The sequence below is a fragment of the Eleutherodactylus coqui genome, chromosome 3, assembly GCF_035609145.1.
Source record: "Eleutherodactylus coqui strain aEleCoq1 chromosome 3, aEleCoq1.hap1, whole genome shotgun sequence".
NCBI lineage: Eukaryota > Metazoa > Chordata > Amphibia > Anura > Eleutherodactylidae > Eleutherodactylus > Eleutherodactylus coqui.
The window spans coordinates 24,168,738-24,189,205 of NC_089839.1; the positions used below are offsets into that span (position 1 = coordinate 24,168,738).

Genomic DNA, 20,468 nt, shown 5'->3' on the forward strand with positions numbered 1-20,468 from the left:
TGACACTAAGGGCCATTCAGATAACTGTATGTTCGACCCCATAACAGTCAATGAGGGTATTCACAAGCCTGATTTTTCACGTGGACTAATAGTCTACATGAAATACATGATGCAGGAGATGAACACGTGGAATCTCTGTGGGTAGAAATACAGGGAGAAAAAAAAATAACAAATCCTGACGGGTTTTCTAAAGACCACCAAAAGCAACAGAAGAAACAGAAATCTTATTATTAAGGCCAATAGGAGAAGTGTCAAACTGCAATGAAGTAATTATTATGGGGAACTTTAATTATCCAGATATAATATGGGAAGACGAAACCTGCAAATCTCACAAGAGTGATAAGTTCTTAATAACAATTAAAGATAACTACCTTATCCAACTTGTGCGGGAGCCAACTAGAGGGAGGGCCACTCTGGACTAAGTAATAACTAACAAACCGGACCGAATAATAGGGGTACAGGTTGAGGAACACTTGGAAAATAGTGACCACAATATAATTAATTTTCAGCTATCATTCTATTAGAAGCCTTATCAGGGAGCGACAAAAAAACTAAACTTTAGTAAAGCAAAATTTGATCAGCTCAGAACTATTATCGGTAACATTAATTGGAACAACGTCCTCAAAAACAAAAGAGCAGACAACAAATGGGAGAAGTTTAAAAACATCCAATTACCTCAGTTAAAGGATTTGCACTGAGAGCACTGGCCCGCTAACAAATAACGCAGGCGAAACCATAGAAAAGGATAGGAGGAAGGCAAATGTACTAGTTACTTTTCAAGTGTATTCACAAATGAAATAGAAATGTCATACTAGATGCAGGGGAATAAAAAGAATCTCCCGCTCAATATTGCATGCCTAACACAGGAGGGAGTGCAGAGCCGGTTAAAGAGGATTAAAAATTGATACAACGCTGGGCCCAGAAGGAATACACCCAAGGGTTCTAAGGGAACTAAGTGATGTGAGAGCTAGACCGCTATTTCGTGTATTTATGGACACTATAGAGACCAGGGTTGTATCACTGGAGTGGCGCATTGCCAATGTGGTTCCAATATACAAAAAGGGGTCTAAAAGAGAGCCTGGTAACTACAGGCCAGTAAGTCTCACTTCAATAACGGGAAAAATATTTGAGAGGTTTATGAGACATACCATCGTAGAATACATCAAGGAAAACAACAGTATAATTCCTCATCAGCATAGGTTTATGAATAGAGATGAGCGAACGTACTCGGATAAGCACTACTCGTCCGAGTAATGTGCTTTATCCGAGTATCTCTCCGCTCGTCCTGAAAGATTCGGGGCGCTCCGCTGCTGACAGGTGAGTCGCAGCGGGGAGCGGGGCAGAGCGGGCGGGAGAGAAGGAGAGAAAGATCTCCCCTCCGTTCCTCCCCGCTCTCCCCTGCAGCTCCCCGCTCCGCAGCGCGTCCCGAATCTTTCAGGACGAGCGGAGAGGTACTCGGATAAAGCACATTACTCGGACGAGTAGTGCTTATCCGAGTACGTTCGCTCATCTCTATTTATGAAGGGTCGATCATGTCAGACCAATTTGATCAGCTTCTATGATGAAGTAAGCTCTAGGCTGGACCAGGGAGAGTCTATTGATCTCATATATATGGATTTTTCTAACCCATTTGACACCGTGCCACATAACAGGTTGATATAAAAAATGAGACAGCTCAGACTGGGTTAAAACGTGTGTATATGGGTAAAGAACTGGCTCAGAGATAGAAAACAGAGGGTGGTAATAAATGGTTTGCACTCTGATTGGGCCACCGTTGCAAGTGGGGTGCCACAGGGTTTAGTATTAGGCCCCATTTTGTTCAATATATTTATCAATGACCTGATAGAGGGACTGCACAGCAAAATATCAGTATTTGAAGATGATACAAAATTATACAAGGTGATTAATACAAAGGAGGACAATATGTGGCTACAAAAGGACCTAGATAAACTGGGGGCTTGGGTAGAAACATGGCAAATGAAACAGGAGGAATGGATGTCACCAATATACACCAAATGGGATACTGCTAGGGAAAAGTGATATGGAAAAAGATCTCAGGGTACTAGTGGACTGTAGACTTAACTGGAGCAATCAATGCCAGTCAGCTGCTGCAAAAGCAAATAGAGTCTTGGGGTGTATTCAAAAAAAGGTATAGGGACGAGGGATGAGAACATTATCCTGCCACTAAATAAGGCACTTGTCAGGCCTCACATGGAATACTGCGCACAGTTCTGCTCACCAGTGCTCAGGAAAGATGTTACAGAGCTGGAGGGGGTTCAAAGACAGGCAACTAAATTAATAAATGAAATGAGAGAACTGGAATACCCAGAGAGGCATCAAAACTGGGATTATTCACCCTGGAAAAAAGAAGGTTAAGAGGCGACCAAATAACTATGTATAAATACATGAGGGGACAATACAAAGATCTCTCCCAGGATCTGTTTATTCCCAGGACTGCGTCGGTAACAAGTGGGCATCCGCTACGTATAGAAGAAAGCAGGTTTCATCACCAACATAGAAGGGGGTTCTTTATTGTAAGAGCAGTGAGACTGTGGAACTCTCTGCCTGAGGAAGAGATGATGGCAAAATCCTTAGAGACGTTGATGACTAAATGTCTTTCTAGAATGCTATGATATTACAGGATGTAGACATTAAATAACCAGCAGGGTTGTTGATCTCAAATGTTGATCCAGGGATTACTCTGGCTGTCATAATGGACTCAGGAAGGAATTTTCCTCCAAACGAGCGAAATGGCTGCTTGGGATTTTTGCCTTCCTCTGGATCAACAAGGGGGTTGAAACACGCTGAGCTAGATGGACATTGTCTTCATACTATGTTACTATGTTGCATTCTCATCCATTTCCACAGACTTGAATAGCGCTCGTAATGTAAGGGATCCGTGATCATCTTGGGCTTGTAAAGGGTTTTGCTCCCGGTTTTTCTTCAGCACAACATGGATCCGGCGGTGTGAATATAGCGCTATACTGATACTTACTTCTATATAGGAGAAATCCAACAACCGCAGCAACAAGAAGAGCGACGACCACCACAGCGACGACCACCGGTGTCACCCAGGAACTCGGAGGTTCTGGTTAGAAAACAGAAGGGTAACGATGAGCTGCGGATTATACTGAGAGCTTCATGTATCAGAGATCCACAGGAGAGTCTCCACCGCTGTAGTAACGACATACATGTAGTGTAATAGTATCACATACATGTGCAGGATCTAGATTTATATCTCTTCACACAACTTCCACTTGTGGCCCATTCACATGACTGTATTTTCCGGGACAACATGTGAGGGGCGCTCAGCCACATTATTCTAGTCACGAACACAACATAAATATATCCAATTATTATACTTAAAGGCAATTTCAAATCCTAAAATTAATCACACCAGAGGGGGCATGGCCAGCGGCCAAGATGGACGGTCGCACGTGAGTGAAGCTCCCCAGGGGATCCTAACATCCTGAGATTATCCTGGCCGCATACCCTTAACTGACCCACCGGACAAGTCCTATTTGTCACCTTGAACTTGCTGAGGTGGCTGGCTCGAGCTGAGGAGTCCAACTTTCTCCTGAGCCCCCCCTGCACCAGACCAGCGCTGAGCGGGAACGGCCCGTGCACCAACAACCCCCCACCACCGCCATTGCTCAGAAACCTGTGGCTGGCACCCGACAAGCGCCTGCATCTCTCTGTCACCGCCGGCGACCAGAGGACGCCCCGCTCCCCGGTTGAAGAATTGTGCCGAGGAGTCGCTGAGAGAGTCCACGCTTTAACACCCCTTCACCACCGGCTCCGGACATACCCGACGCGGCACGCTGCCTCCCACTCCCGCCGGCACTGGGTGAGTGTTCCACCTCCCACCCGAATTCCGGAGCGTCTTGCAGAAGACGTGAGAGCACCGGAGCGGCTCCGCGCCGGCACCCCCCACGCCGCCGCTGCTGCCTTCGGCCCTGCGGTCGGCGCCGGACGAGTCCCGCCAGACCTCCACTACCTACCTCTCCCTGCCGCTGCCGGTGACCGGGGAACACTCCTGCTACCCGCTTGAAGACCTGCACCTGGGGGGGGGCTAAATCGGACGCCGGTACCCCTTCACTGACGGCTCCAGGCACACCCGGCGCAGAGAGCCGATTCCACCTCCAGCCGGAGCTGGCCTGCGACCGGCGCCTGACAGGTCCCGCTGGACTTTCATTATCTACCCCTCCCTACAGCCGACCGGAGGACACCCCGCTCTCTGCTATAAGACCCGCGCTGCTGAGGAGGACCGAACCGCACGCCACCACCCCTTCGCTAACGGCCCCAGCCGCACCATACGTAGAGCGCCGCTCCCAGCCTCTGCTTGTGTTGTGGCAACGCGCCACTTCTCACCCGAACTCTGGCCTTACAGGCCAGATTAGCCAGAAAGCGACCGTAACACCCACATAGAATATCCGGCCGGTTGGATTCTCAAGCAACGAGACCCGTGGCCCGGCAACCCACTCGGAGCACCTCCTGGGAAAACCCCCCCCACGGAACGAGGAGTGTCAGGACGGATCCCTAGCTCCAGGAGGAACCGCCAAAAGTAAGCAGACGACGGGGGGAAGAGGGGATAGCTTGGGAGGCCTTGCCAGACCACTTATAGTCACCGGGTGGAACCCCCCCTCCCCTATTGATACTGACAGCCATTTTGTGAACATGACTGAAGGTGCAGGGGACCAATACAGGCTCGCCAATAGACGACAACACAACTTGAGACATCTCAAATAACTGTTAAACACAACTAGAGCAACCTCCCTGCCTCGACTAACCGGACTGGGACCTGGGACTAGCGACACTGGCTTCATAAATAATCTGCATTTAAAGCTGCATTTACAGCGCAACATTGCTGTACCCCTTACTTATCAGATATACTACGGCTAAATAAGCCCAACGCCACTGATTCTAAACGATTACCTGGGACTTTACTCTGCACTGCAGAATAACCCCCAAGACCCATAAAGGGAGAAAACACGACCAATCCTATTTAATTAAACAAGACAACACTTCGGTGCTGGCGAGTGTCTCACTGACTGCACAGATTACATAACTATCCACCATGAGCACCCGCGCCAAAGGCGGCACCGCCGCAGAGAGACTTAAAGAATTCTCTCGCACTGAGGGAACTGAACACACACCACGCTCGTCCCGGACCACACAGGCCAGAGATAATGAAACCGACTCGGAACAAAACCCAGAACCTATGATGCGCCAGCTACTAGAAGCCATAAATATTTGTAAATCCTCCCTCACTGGGAAAATAGATGAAGTTAAATCAGACGTCACCTTATTACGACAAGATTTACAAAGCATATGGGGCAGGATGCACGAAATGGAAGACCGAATCTCTAAGGTAGAAGACACCCTACACCCGCTCCCAAAAGCGGTCCAAAAAGCCGCGAGACAGGCAGAATTTTGTCAATCAAAAACAGACGATCTTGAGAACCGGCTACGGCGTAACAATGTACGTATAATAGGTCTCCCAGAGAGAGTCGAAGGCTCTCAACCAGAATCCTTTGCAGAGAACTGGCTTAAAACCACGTTGGGCGAGGACGCTTTCTCGGCCTCCTTTACGGTAGAAAGAGCCCATCGAGTCCCGACTAAACCACCAGCTCCGGGTGCCCCGCCGCGTCCATTTCTGGCAAGAATCCTGAACTGTAGGGACCGGGACGCAATACTGCGTCAGGCCAGGCTGAAAGGCCCCCTCAAATATAACAATTCGGCGATCTCTATTTTCCCTGATTTTTCAGCGGACTTGCAGAAACAGAGAGCCTCTTTTATGGATATCAAGAAGAAGCTTCGAGATAGAGGCATTCCATATTCCATGGCATACCCAGCCCGCCTACGGATTGTGGCAAACGATAGAGTGATCTTTCTGCAGTCCCCAGCGGAAGCCAAGGAGTGGCTCCATATGCATCCTGTGTCTTCCGAGGCTGTGTAACACCCATGCAATAATTAAGGATAATGTAAATTCTCTTTCTAAAGTGCTCTCAGACCCATGATCCACTGGCTTATGGGCGATACCACAAAAGAACAAACCGAGGAGCCACACTTCTCCTCTAGGTTCATGCCGTCTCCGAGGCACGGGACGGCGACCCGGCAACCGCCATAGCGGCAATAGCCAACGACTTGAAGTTCGGAATTAATCCCCTATAGGCCAGCGGAATATCCCCCACTCACAACCACAGCTACTCTCCACTAGATTGTAGCTTACCTTCTCTTTCTTTCTTCTTTTTCCTAGTCATCCGCGAAATATTTGGGTTAAGCGGAATGGCAATTGTTAACTGTTTAAATTGTTATCAAAGTGTATTAGTTGTGTTACAAGTAAACCTGTGCTGGTATAATTTTCTTTCCCCAATACAAAAAACATGCTCATATTATTTGAAACACCCGGTCAAATCACATGTCATGATATTTTCTAATGTCTTTGTCCTGCCTTAGCTGGAACGTGAGAGGCCTGGGCACCGCTAACAAGCGCAAAGCAGTCTTTTCCTATATTAAGCGATTCAACCCTCACATCGTAGGCCTGCACGAGACTCACCTCACCATAGATAGAGTTGACTCTCTTAAAAAACCATGGGTGCAATGGGCATGCCACTCTTTTCACACCTCTCTCTCCAGAGGGGTCTCTCTCCTTATACACAAATCACTAAGATGGAACCCCATAAACACCAAAAGAGATCCTGACGGTAGATTTATATTCGTACACGCCGAAATTGATTCCAGACCCTACGTCATCATATGCATTTACAACCCACCTCACAACAACCTCCACCTCATACAGGCAGTGATAGCATTCGCTCACCAGTTCCCCTCGGCATACGTCATCTGCATGGGCGACTTTAACAGGGTAATGAACCCAAATAAAGATAGATTTCACTTGCCCTCTGGACCCCACACCACAGTTGACTCCCCAATGCAACAGCTCTTTGAAAGTGTGGGATGGGTAGACATCTGGCGCTCGAAACACCCTGACACTCTTGAATACACATGCCACTCTACAGGCCATAACACGCTGTCAAGAATAGATTATATACTATCCTCCTCGACATTGGCACTCCACATAATGGATATAATACACTGCCCGCAAGGCATATCCGACCACAGCCCAATATTACTAACACTCAAATTTCCTAGTCTTAAAACTACCCCCACTTGGAAAATTCATCCATTTTGGCTCAAACTCCTAAAAAATAACGATCAAACCCCAATACACATATCAATGTTTATGGAAGCCCACAAGAACAACACTCATTATGCCCTGAAATGGGACACCTTTAAGGCATACCTTAGAGGATGCCTTAAATCAGCCATCTCCTACATCAAAAAATCAACATCCCAAATCGATAAAGAACTCGAGATTCAAACATCAGAAGCTGAAAAAATCTACATATCCAACCCTACAGACTCCAATAGAGTAAACTGGCTTGGCCTAGCCCGTCTCTATAAGCATCAAATATACGAAAAAAACAAACGTAAATTATTCTTTACGAAACAGCACTATTTTGAATTAGGCAACCAATCAAGCCATCTATTAGCGAACCTAATTAGACAGGAAAACCAAGCCAACACGATCCTGAAAATCAAAAATACACAGGGCACAGAACTCACAGATGCACAATCTATAACAGCTCGTTTCAAAGAATACTATGCAGACCTCTATAGGTCATCCTCGCATAAATCTCTCCCCGACATCCATAACTATCTACAGGATCTAACATTCCCAACACTATCCGATGAACAAATAGAACAGCTAGAAGCCCCAATAACAGCTGAAGAAATTTAATTAACTATTAAAGACATGTCACCCAATAAGTCCCCTGGACCAGATGGCCTCCCAATAGAAATATACCGGAAATATAGCGACCAACTAATTCCACTCCTACACGAGACTCTACACCAAGCCCAATTGGAAAAATCCCTCCCTCCTTCCTTATATGAAGCGTCTATTATAGTCCTTCTAAAACCTGACAAAGACCCGACGGACTGCAACTCCTACCGCCCCATCTCACTAGTAAATGTGGATTATAAAATCCTAACCAAAATTCTGGCCACTAGGTTAAACCAAGTAATTTTATCTATCATACACCCTGATCAAACAGGCTTCATGCCAGGCAAATCCACTACGATTAATATCCGCAAAGTACAACGGCCATTCAGCTAGGCAGACAATACAACATGCCCTGGGCCCTCGTGTCATTGGACATGAAAAAAGCATTTGATTCTCTGGAGTGGAATTTCTTAGAAGCCTGCCTAACCTGTTTCGGGTTCGGCCCCAAATTTAGACAATGGATCAACATCATATATAAATCCCCGAAGGCTAACGTGATAGTGAATGGCATCTCCTCAGCAGAATTTTCGCTTACAAAAGGCACCCGCCAAGGATGTCCCTTATCTCCAGTTCTATTTGCCATAGCCATAGAAGCCTTGGCAATCCGCCTACAATCCTCTACTAACGTAACGGGCATTAAATGGGGGGGAATTGAGAGTAAAGTGAGCCTCTACGCGGATGACACCATCCTTTTCCTATTAAACTCTGACACCTCCTTCTCTCACGCCATGACCCACATTGATAAATTCTCCCAATTCTCCGGACTTTACATAAATTGGACCAAATCCACAATTACGTACACGAACATTAACCCTAAAATCGACCCCCACGTTACCAGATATGACCTGGCAATAGTCTCTAGGTTTAAATACCTGGGGATAATTATGTCACGCGAATATCACAACGCCATAGATGACAACATAATCCCCCTACAAGAAACCCTAAGACACAAATTTAAGAAATGGGCTAAATTACCGTTATCAGTAGCGGGCCGCATAAACCTGGTCAAAATGGCCATCCAGCCTAAATGTCTTTACATTTTACAACATATGCCACTACAGGTCCCCAAACGGTTCTTTCAATCATTTAACTCTCTTATCACATCATTTGTATGGAACTCCACTCGTTGTAAACTGAGTCTTACAACGCTGCAAAGGCCGAAGGATCGTGCTGGGATGGCCCTCCCAGATCTCCGATTATATTACCTGGCAGGACAGCTGAGGAACATCCAACCATGGTTCCGACCCCAAGAAATGCCGACTGCAGATCGCTATATGGCAAAACAAGTAAAGGGCAACAATTTACTAATCTATTTAGAATTTCCAGAATGTACAAACCCATCTGAAATCCTACCATTACACAAGCTGGCGCTTAGCGTCTGGAGAGAAGCCAAAACGCTCCAAAGGTTCCAAGATGCGGTGTCAGACCTCCCCCTCTGGGACAACCCCGGCCTATCAGTCCTACTCACCATTCCAGACACTCACTACTGGACCAACCTTGGAATCATCACGCTAGGAGACATATATAAGGATGGAATATTTCCTACACTCACCCAGCTATGAGAGCAGCTCCAAACTCCGCACCTGCAGCTATTCAGGTACTTTCAGCTAAGGCATGCATTGAGCACCCAATTCCCTCCGACCTCCACCCAAATTTCAAAGTTCCCTACGATTGGTATATTAAAATCGCAAGGCCCTAAAGGTCTGATCTCATCCCTTTATACACATTTACTATCAGCAAAACTAAACTCCAACCCACTCCCCGTCTTCGACAAATGGAAAAATTACATCCCATCCTTAACACCCGAAGAATGGGAAGAAATAGAAGAATCCCATTTATCAGTATCTCCGGCCATAAATAACAAATTGATCCAACTATATATTATTCACCAATCTTACCTAACTCCTAGCCGCCTATTTAAAATAGAGAAGACCCATTCAAACAGATGTAATCAGGAGGCTGGAATCGGCACACGTGACGGGGTGGAGCTACGCGATGATGCGTAGAAGGGGGCGGGGCCAGAACGCCGCTGCTGCCGAACTGAGCCGAAGGTAGAAGACCCTTCTGCGCAAGCGCGTCTAATCGGGCAATTAGACGCTGAAGTTAGACGGAGCCATGGAGACGGGGACGCCAGCGCAGGGAAGGTAAGTGAATAACTTCTGTATGGCTCATATTTAATGCACGATGTATATTACAAAGTGCATTAATATGGCCATACAGAAGTGTATAACCCCACTTGCTATCGCGGGACAACCCCTTTAAATATAAAGTGCAGATGGACTCATCTGGTGTGGGGCCTGTTGGATGACCTCACCTATGGTCCATGTAGGCAGTCACAAAAAAAAATCCCCGAGTTGTGGGACCTCGGTTGTAGACAGCGGAATAATCACAGGGTGAACATAGTTATAATTCACAAAGTGAGAAAAGAAAATCCGACGCTGCTATATGCTGTGTGGATACAGGGTGGAGCGGTAGTAATGTGTAAAAACAGGGATTTATCAGGTTTATGATGCTATTTTTTGAGCACTGCTGTACATGTATCTCATGGGGTGTGAGGGGTTAAATTGTGACTGGTTTACTAGATCCTGAGTCAATAACATGTTCAACAAGAACAGATTCATTGGGATATACATACAGACGGGTCTTTCTTTAGCTTCACTCTGAATGCAACTTTGAATTACTTTACAATTCACTTTATTGTGATAAGATGAGAGATCAGCCCCATTTACACGTTGGGAGGATCACTCAAAATTTGCTCAAAAAACAGTTTGAGTGACAGTTTTGAGCGATCATTTTGCATAGCTACTAATAAGCACTAATGCCCATTAGCAGCTAATTAACATCATTTGCATGTAACTGAGCCTTTGGGAGATGCTTTTACAGAACAGCAGGTGGTCTGCCCTTTGTTCTGCTGAGGGCTGCCAGCTAATAACAATGTTATCAGTGCAGACCCACGGAGAACTCAGCCTGCGGACCTTACTATGAGCTGGCAGGCCAAACAATGGTTTTTATGTTGAACTAAAAATCATTGTTCTGCCAAAAGCTAACGATGGTAGCATTTACACGCAACGATTATCGCTCAAAAGACATTGTTTGAACGAATTTTGAGCGATAATTGTTGTGTTTAAATAAGCCTTAATGGGTTAAGATAGGATAACTTTCTGCAATGATATCATAATCAAGGTACAATGTGTCACATCTGTATGTCTAGAACTCAGGAGATTATCAGACCACTAAAATGGGGGAGGGATCAGTAGTGGAACTATTTACCTGTTTCCCATTAATTGGGATGTCTGACCGCTGCATTGTCTTCTCGCAGGTCCTTCTTCCCCAACGCCAGTTCCATCCCCCACATGTCATTACACACTGCTGCTGGTACCGTAACCGTCAGTGCTGCTCTAGAAACATCCTTACTAATGATCAAAACAGCCACAGCAGATCCAGATGACATGTGCGGCAATACGACTGCTATATCACAAAGCAGCCGGGGCGAGACGGAGGGCGACCCATGGGGCGAATAGCAGGAAGTGATGCATTCTTCTGGCCATGTGACCAAGGGACAGAGCGGACCTCAGGGTCTGTTTTAGATTTCGCCTCCAGTGGGTAATTTGTTTCTCTCCTGCCCATATAAAAACAATCTTCTTTTTAGGTGACCAGACGGTCCTTTAAAGGGAACCCAACACCTCCAATCACCACAAGCTAAGTTATGGTGTTGTTCAGGGAAGGTGATGGGGAAGCGGAGAGATGTAACTTTTATACTCACCTGCTCTGTTGTTCCCACTCTGTCTACCCCAATGTTACCACCTCGGTAAAGTCCACCCGCGGGCTGAAAATCTGATTCTTTTCAGACTGCTGTGCGCTCTTCCATGGACTTCTATAGGACAGCATGTGCACGGAGCTCTGAAAAGAGTCAGAGTTTCGGACTGTGTGTGGCCTTCACTGGGGGGACGGAGCGGGAAGAGGGGAGCGGGTAATTATAGAAAGAATACATCCCCTGGCTCCACCATTACCTCCTCAAACAGCATCATAACTTAGTTTATGGTGCTGTTCAGAGGTGGCAGGTTCCCTTTAATGAGATGCCGGCAATCGATCAATAGATCATACAATTAAATATCACAGTAGTGATTCCAAGGATACAACTCACCCCACACAATGTTCAGTGGTGCCCCCAGGCTGCTGTGATCCACATAACAGGAGTAACTGTCGTCCTCGCCGGGCATCACATCCGCACTGACCCTGATCTGATAGGTGCCGTCAGGATTGGGGAGGACATGTGTGGTCTCATATGTGGGAACGTCGTCCACCCCGTTCTTCATCCACTTCACATCCACACGTCTGGGATGGAATCCGTACACCTGACAGTGAAGCATCAAGGTGCCATCTTTATGCTGACCGGATACCTTCACCGTTGGCTGAACTGAGAGGAAAATGAAGAATATAAAATGACAAGAATTAAGACGACGCATCAAACATCTTCACTCGGTAAGAACGAGAGCCGACCCTCCAGTAGCTGGGCATATGAATAACATGCATGGGGGCAGTACTGAGTCACTTACATTCTGGGGACTCTTTTTTGTGTCAGGCCACATAGTACGTGTAGTGCACCAGACCTGTGTATGCCATATCTGTGTGCAGGTATAGTACTCAGCAGCGCCCCCCTCAGTATAAGGAGGGGTGTGTGGTTGTTCACCAGTACCTTCACCTGTGCGGTGGCCCCTCCATATAGCAGTCTGGCTGTCTGCATGTTGAGGGATGTGGTGCTTCTACCTGCCCTCTTGTATTAGTACATTGGTAATTATATGGCCGCTTCCTGTGATTGTTTGTTAATATATTCAGTGCCTATTAGACTGATGGACTTAATGTTACACTTTAGCATTACGTCATACGCTATAGCATTACGTCATACTGCAATCTGACAGGCAGTCTATCAAGCCACCCCACGGGGACGCCTTGATAGGCAGTCTGCTAAGGCAGCCCTGGGGCCTTTCAAAAGGCCCCCGGCTGCTATGATACCCGTACATCTCCCTGTGATCTCACGCGGGGGTGGCTGTACGGGACCCTCGAACATAGTTTGGGGCATTTAAAGGGTTAATAGCCGCGACTGGCAGCACTGCCGATTGCAGCTATTGCCCACAGATGTCAGCTGTAATAAACAGCTGATGCCCGCCCGCGCTGTATCAAGAGGGGTCACGCCGCGATCTCTCTTCATACATACCCCAATATTGCAGGACATAAATGTAGATCCTGGAAGGGGTTAATGTACTATATAATGTATATAATGAAAAAATTTAAAAAATTCTAAGTAGAGAGAAATGGGGAAAAAATGAAATTTCTGCAGTCTTGTTTCTACGGCGCACAAACTGCAGCAAAAATCACATGATAACATTCTATTGGTCAGTACGATTACTGCGATACCAAACTTATATCGTTTCGGGTTTTTTTGCTGTGCTACATTTTTTTCAAATTATTTTCTGCCGCCATCTTCAGCGCGCAATAGCTTTTTTATTTTTCCGTCGACATAGTTGTGCGAGGGCTCATTTTTTGCGGGATGCTCTATAGTTGGTGATGCTACCATTTTGGAATACATACATGCCACTTCTCCTGGTGCTGATCCTTGCCTGACTCTGACCATTCTGACTCTGGACTTTATTATTGCTTGCTGCCAGCCCTGATGTTCAGCCCGGACCTCGTTAATACACTTGTGCTGCCAGCCCTGATGTTCAGCCTGGACCTCGTTAATACACTTGTGCTGCCGGCCCTGATGTTCAGCCTGGACCTCGTTAATACACTTGTGCTGCCAACCCTGATGTTCAGCTCGGACCTCGTTAATACACTTGTGCTGCCGGCCCTGATTGTAGCCTGGACCTCATTAATACACTTGTGCTGCCGGCCCTAATGTTCAGCCTGGACCTCGTTAATACACTTGTGCTGCCGGCCCTGATGTTCAGCCTGGACCTCGTTAATACACTTGTGCTGCCAACCCTGATGTTCAGCCTGGACCTCGTTAATACACTTGTGCTGCCGGCCCTGATGTTCAGACCGGATCTCGTTAATACACTTGTGCTGCCGACCCTGATGTTCAGCCTGGACCTCGTTAATACACTTGTGCTGCCGGCCCTGATTGTAGCCTGGACCTCGTTAATACACTTGTGCTGCCAGCCCTGATGTTCAGCCTGGACCTCGTTAATACACTTGTGCTGCCGGCCCTGATGTTCAACCTGGACCTCGTTAATACACTTGTGCTGCCGGCCCAGAATGTAGCCTGGACCTCGTTAATACACTTGTGCTGCCGACCCTGATGTTCAGCCTGGACCTCGTTAATACACTTGTGCTGCCGGCCCTGATGTTCAGCCTGGACCTCGTTAATACACTTGTGCTGCCGGCCCTGATTGTAGCCTAGACCTGGTTAATACACTTGTGCTGTCGGCCCTGATGTTCAGCCTAGACCTCGTTAATTCACTTGTGCTGCTGGCCCTGATTGTAGCCTAGACCTCGTTAATACACTTGTGCTGCCGACCCTGATGTTCAGCCTGGACCTCGTTAATACACTTGTGCTGCCGACCCTGATGTTCAGCCTGGACCTCGTTAATACACTTGTGCTGCCGGCCCTGATGTTCAGCCAGGACCTCGTTAATACACTTGTGCTGCTGGCCCTGATGTTCAGCCTGGACCTCGTTAATACACTTGTGCTGCCGGCCCTGATGTTCAGCCCGGATCTCGTTAATACACTTGTGCTGCCGACCCTGATGTTCAGCCTGGACCTCGTTAATACACTTGTGCTGCCGGCCTTGATCTTCAGCCTGGACCTCGTTAATACACTTGTGCTGCCGGCCCTGATTGTAGCCTGGACCTCGTTAATACACTTGTGCTGCCGGCCCTGATGTTCAGTCTGGACCTCGTTAATACACTTGTGCTGCCAGCCCTGATGTTCAGCCTGGACCTCGTTAATACACTTGTGCTGCCAGCCCTGATGTTCAGCCTGGACCTCGTTAATACACTTGTGCTGCCGGCCCTGATGTTCAGCCCAGTCCTCGTTAATACATTTGTGCTGCCGGCCCTAATGTTCAGTCTGGACCTCGTTTATACACTTGCGCTGCCGACCCTGATGTTCAGCCTGGACCTCGTACACTTGTGCTGCCGACCCTGATTGTAGCCTGTATTACTGCAAGACTCCTGTTCAGACTGTTGGGTACTGCGACTCGGCCCAGTGCAGCGTCAGCAGCCAGACTACCGGGACTATCTGGATGAGTAACGGCTTGGAGACCCCGCAACAAGGACCAGATCCAGCTTGGAAGTGTCAGGGGGGCCGGACATAAACCTCCAGTGGCCGTAATTATCTCTTACCAAAAACAATTACGCCAAGGTGGAGCACGGGGCTGAATGGTGCCACCCTACCACCGAACTGCCAAGGCCCACTCGCGAATGTCCAATGCTATCACAAGCAGCTTCTTCTCCTAAACTGTTAAACTGTCCTCCCCTCCCCTCCCTCCTGCACTAATACATGGGGGAAGAGTCAGGTTATCCGCTGCATAGATCGCACTGCGTCCGGCACTACTGACAGTGTGAGTGAGAAAGAAGTGGCTTGTAGGAATGGTGATGTCCGACCACAGGTTTAGGAGTATGGACAATTACTAAATGAGGCCACAGAGGGGGCACTTATTTAGTGGGGGCACTATTACTATGATTGAATACTGAGAGGAGGGAGTAGCAACAGAATGGGAAGAGTCTACAGAGGAATCTTCATGGCGATCTGAGCTCATATATAGGAAAGAAAACCAAACCAGACGTCACCTATAACCACTGGAGGTAACCGCACTGTAATCACTATCACTGTGTAGAGCAGGTATCTGACTGGGTCTACTGGAGCTGAGCTGCTATGTCTGCTGGGTTCTACAACTTGCTTCCTAGAATAATATATAAAGTTTTATTTGGTAATAATTCGGAGTTCTGTCATGGGGCCCCATGAGTTCTGTAATACCCCCGACTATAGTAGGTCATGAGGGGCCCCTGGACTACCTGTACATTATTATGAAGGTGTCAGCAGCTAGAGCCCCAATATGAGGGGGCGTCTGTAGCTCGCACCTCACTACAAGGTGAACTGGTGACACAATACAGGAGGCCTTGGCAGCTGGCACTTTAATACAAGGGACCTTAGAGTACAGCGTTGGAATATAAGAATGGTAACAGCCATTGTGGTGAAAAAGATGGCAGCCTTAGTGGGCATCATGTCACCATTTTGCCTAGGACAGAAGAAAAGTCAGAATGTGTCCCGGTCTTATGGGTACATCAGTTACCGTAAAGAGAGCATGGAGGCGGTTCTGTTACTACCATAAAAGTAGAATAGCAGAATATATCATACGGCACCACCAGATGGCGCTATGATAGAGTCCAGCTGCATTCTGTACTGATTGCGGGGAGAGGGGGGGCCCGGACTGTAATATCTCTTTATAATAAATACACTACTAAACTAATATATAAATCACGCTGCAGCTCCGTATCTAAGCCACAAGAGGCAGAAAAGAGCCTCGTATCATAATCCACATTATCACACAGAGGACGGGTGGCTTATCCAGAGATCAGCGGTGCAGGAACAGGATGATGTTACACGGGAGGAATATTCTAAAGTTCATTGGGGGACATTTATAATGACAGAAAGACATTAAAAAGTGCACATTTCTGTGGAAAATTTCTGCAAAAATTTCTACTTTTTAGCTTTTGTGCGGGCCTAGCCATTTCTAGATAAAAAAAAGATGGGGGGGCTGCCTTGACCCGACAGATTTAAGTGTGAGTTATACCAGAAACTGGAGTAAATTATGCCAGAAATGTAGAGCGGGTCGGACCTGGCACACATTTCTGAGAAGGTGCCTGGAGGTGCTGGGATGCTCCTAATAGATGAAGAGGTGTGCGCCCGGAAGCCTCTGCTCCAACCCCTCTGTAGTCCCTGGCGCTTGTAATAGCAAATGTATCCTCCTATTGATTTCAATGGGACCCCAGCCTGCAGTTACAAGTGCCGGCCACTAAAGTGGCTTCCACTCCGACCCCAGTTTATACCGGCGCTGTCAGTGGGTGCCGGAGCGCAGGGCCTCGGACGATCAACTATTGATCAACTATCCTAGGAGAGCGCAGCAATAGTATTTTCGTGGAAAACCCCTCGAATAAGTTATACAATACGTTTTATCTTTGTCCAAAATGGCGCTGCTACGGAAAAAATAATCATCTCGCTAAAACAAAGTTCTCGTACGGCGGCGTCCGCCGGAGAATAAAAGTTATGGGTCTTGGAAGGTGGGAAGGAAAAGATCTGTGACTGTAATGATGGCCGGGGCTCCATACCACACACCACACATCACATATCACACATCACACAGATATATCATACATCACACATACATGTGACATGATGATGAGCCTCACCTCTCCTCTCCAGCTCTTCTCTCCCGTTCTCCACATATTTCTTCAGCCAGTCTATACATTCATTCTCCAGATAATTCCTCTTTCTCTCCCCCAGTCGTACTTCCGGACTGTTCCATCTCTGTGTGGTGATCAGCGCCTGGCTCATGGTGGCCGTGTATGTCCAGGTCTGTGTGTCCAGCGCCATGAACTCTCCTCCATCATATCTGAACTGCTGATATACTCTGATGCTGCCGTCATCATCCAGCTCACAGCCGGACATCAACTGGGCGGAATGGAAACCTGCAGACAGAACATGTTATACAGAACACGTATGTAATGTACCGGTCATATGTGCAGTGTATGTGTGTGACATGTAATATACAGGTGTATGACACATACTGTACATATTATATACACAGGTCACTCATGTGATGTTATACGTGTCCTTCACATGTACTATATACAGTCTATAACACGGCTTATTAACAGCCGGGGGCGAACACTTGTGTGTTGACTGGACTATAAAATCTAAATTCTATTAATACAAATAAAATATCTACATGAAACGAGACGAACATCTCACAAAAAATAGAAATCTATTCCCACTTATGGTGTGCGGGAATTAGGTCAGGACTTTGTGGACTAATATGTCCTAAATCCACTATGAAGGGGATACATTTCTTGTATTTTGTGTCACAACTGTTACTGATGGACATTGATCAGTCGTGCCGGGCACACTCCCCAACCTGGAGGGCAGGCGTCAGCAGTTATCACCTTTGGACAAATTAATACAGTTTTTTCACCTTTAAAACTTCAAAAGTTTAGTCTTTTTTGGGACTATCCTTGCCTCAGTGAATCAAACACTGGTGTGTGAACTACAGTTCCCAGCATGCCCCGCCATCTACCAGTTGTAGTTCAGTGGGCTGAACACAGTATGTACCGCTACATCATCCCTAGTCATGTGACTGGCAGTCCGTGTAATGGTAGATGGCTCCGCCCACATATGGCACCTGGGCAGGTAACGGACATGTTCCCTATAACTGATGTAATGGAAGAGCCCAGAGGAGAAACGAGGAGGAGAGGTGAGGAAGGTTAATGCCCCCCTCAGATTTGTACTTCTCTGTACATTATTATATAACTGCCTCACCGGCTCCTTGTAGTCTGAGGAGGAGCGTAATACTGTAAGGAGACTTATTACATGCCCCGTGTCCTCACACCTATCACTCCACATCGTACGCAGGAAATCTGCAGAATCATGGAGGCGATCACTAACTATAAGTCTGGGTTCCCACTGAGCGTAAATCTCGCAAAATGACCGCAGAGAAATACCGCGAGATTTCAATGACAAAAACGCAGCTTCAAAACTTGCACCATTCGCCGCGGGTTTTGAAGCGGCTTCATTGCCTGTAGTCCACTGCAGCCATGTCTGCCATAGAGAGGAGAGATGGCCGCAGCGGAGACGGAGCTAAAACTGACATGTCACGGCTATGATTTCCGCGCAGCATGTCAGTTTCAGCACGGCTCGTCCGCAATGTGTGGATGAGTTTTTTGCAAATCTCATCCACTTTGCTGCTTTATCTCGGGATTAAAATTGCAGGCGGAAAGTCTGCACGGAAATTCTGCGGCAATTCCACCCAGCGGGAATCCAGCCCACGGGCACGTAACCTGCTGCGGACGATCTGCGGTCACCACATACGGATCTGCGCTGCGCCTGGACCTACCGACTGATACAATAATGGTGGATCACATGTAGCGTCAGCGCCCGTCCTCACCGCCATATGGGCATCCGGGAAACGCACACGGTTTAGTCCAAACAGTGGCTGATTACGTAGCGTCTCACTGACCCGCAGGCCATAAGGGGTTAAATGTAGTGAAGCCGTGCGAACGTTTCTGTGCGTTCCTTATTTTTGTGGGATTGAAGCGCCGCGTTCTGTCCGCAAATACAGACAATAATAACTGATACGATTTGTTGTTTACGTTGCAGCAATGGGTTTAGTTTCCGCTCGTCTCGCGGCACGTTTATCTGGGATTTCAGTTTTTCTGTATTTAGTTCCGGAACTTTCTTGACATTTTATAAAGATTGCAGTAAATACGGACGCTGCTCATTTAGGCCTTAGTCACACAAGCGTTTTTTCGCGCCATTTGCGCATCGCATGACGCCCCGCGTTACGGTTACCGCTGGGAATGTCGTGTCGCTATACCAGGTGGCAGCGGCTCACCGCCATTCACACGCAGGAAACTGGGGTAAAACTGCTGTAAACCAGTCACAGAGGCGCTCGGAGGTCGCACCCCACAGGGCGATGTTATCACGCGGGTTTTGTCCGACTGTGATAAGGATGGAACTTGTACAGAGAAAGGAGCCATTATTTACTATCAATGTATTCACAGGAGCAATGTTTTTTTTTTACATTTTTTTTCCTGGAATTCTGGATTTTTGTATATTAGAAAAAGTGCAGTTTGTATATTGTATATATCAGTGAGCACAGAGCATACCATGTGTATATAGTGTGTCTATATGAATGTGTATACAGTGTAGTGTATGTTATTGTGTATACAGTGTAGTATACAATGTACATATTAGTGTGTATACTGTTTAGTATATATAGTGTATATATCAGTGAGCATAGGGTATACCATCTGTATATTAGTGTGTATTATGTATATGCATGTGTATACAGTGTGTATATACAGTAGGGTGTACACTAGTATATACAGTATATATGTCTCTCACCTCCGGTCTGGTTGAAGCGCTCCATCGCTATCCTCACATTATTTCTGTATGCAGCCTCATTTCCTTTACCAATCTGTGTCTGATCCTCCCAGTATTCGGGTTCCTCCTTCTTCATCCACTCCGCTCGCGGTAACGTCCTCCGGCTGACGGAGTTATAATTCACAATCTCCTGATCATCCACATATCCAGATGAAGAGTACTCAGGTATCCCGGACCCCGGAGCCGAGACCGCCGTCATATAATAGCGCAGAGAGTGACTGTCTGAGAGATACAGAGTGCTACATATCACACACGGGGCGGAGTCACACCAGCGTGTTCACACACAATACAGAAGATAGAACCCACTGATTCCAATAGCTTCGTTCTCATTACTTGTTTTTGCACCACGCTGTATTTTTTAGCACATTTGCTCACCAGAGGCCCCACAAAAGTCTGAGAGGTGCGCAAATTTACACTCAGTACCCGCACAGCTGCACAATTTTGAGGAAGAAAGAACAC

General features: G+C 47.0%; 1 protein-coding gene across 5 annotated transcripts in view; it reads right to left on the bottom strand.

Moving 5' to 3' along the window:
• Positions 1-20,468, bottom strand: part of LOC136620514 (class I histocompatibility antigen, F10 alpha chain-like) — a 41,903-nt gene that overhangs the window by 7,748 nt on the left and 13,687 nt on the right. For 4 of the 5 annotated variants that reach the window (XM_066595341.1, XM_066595342.1, XM_066595343.1 and 1 more), the window contains exons 2-5: positions 19,971-20,231; positions 17,261-17,539; positions 11,994-12,266; positions 2,996-3,088 (exon numbers count right to left, since the gene is read on the bottom strand). In XM_066595341.1, the coding sequence (XP_066451438.1) occupies positions 2,996-3,088; positions 11,994-12,266; positions 17,261-17,539; positions 19,971-20,231 (906 nt within the window). The remainder of the gene's footprint in view (positions 1-2,995; positions 3,089-11,993; positions 12,267-17,260; positions 17,540-19,970; positions 20,232-20,468) is intronic. The other variant, XM_066595344.1, reaches the window with a different exon arrangement.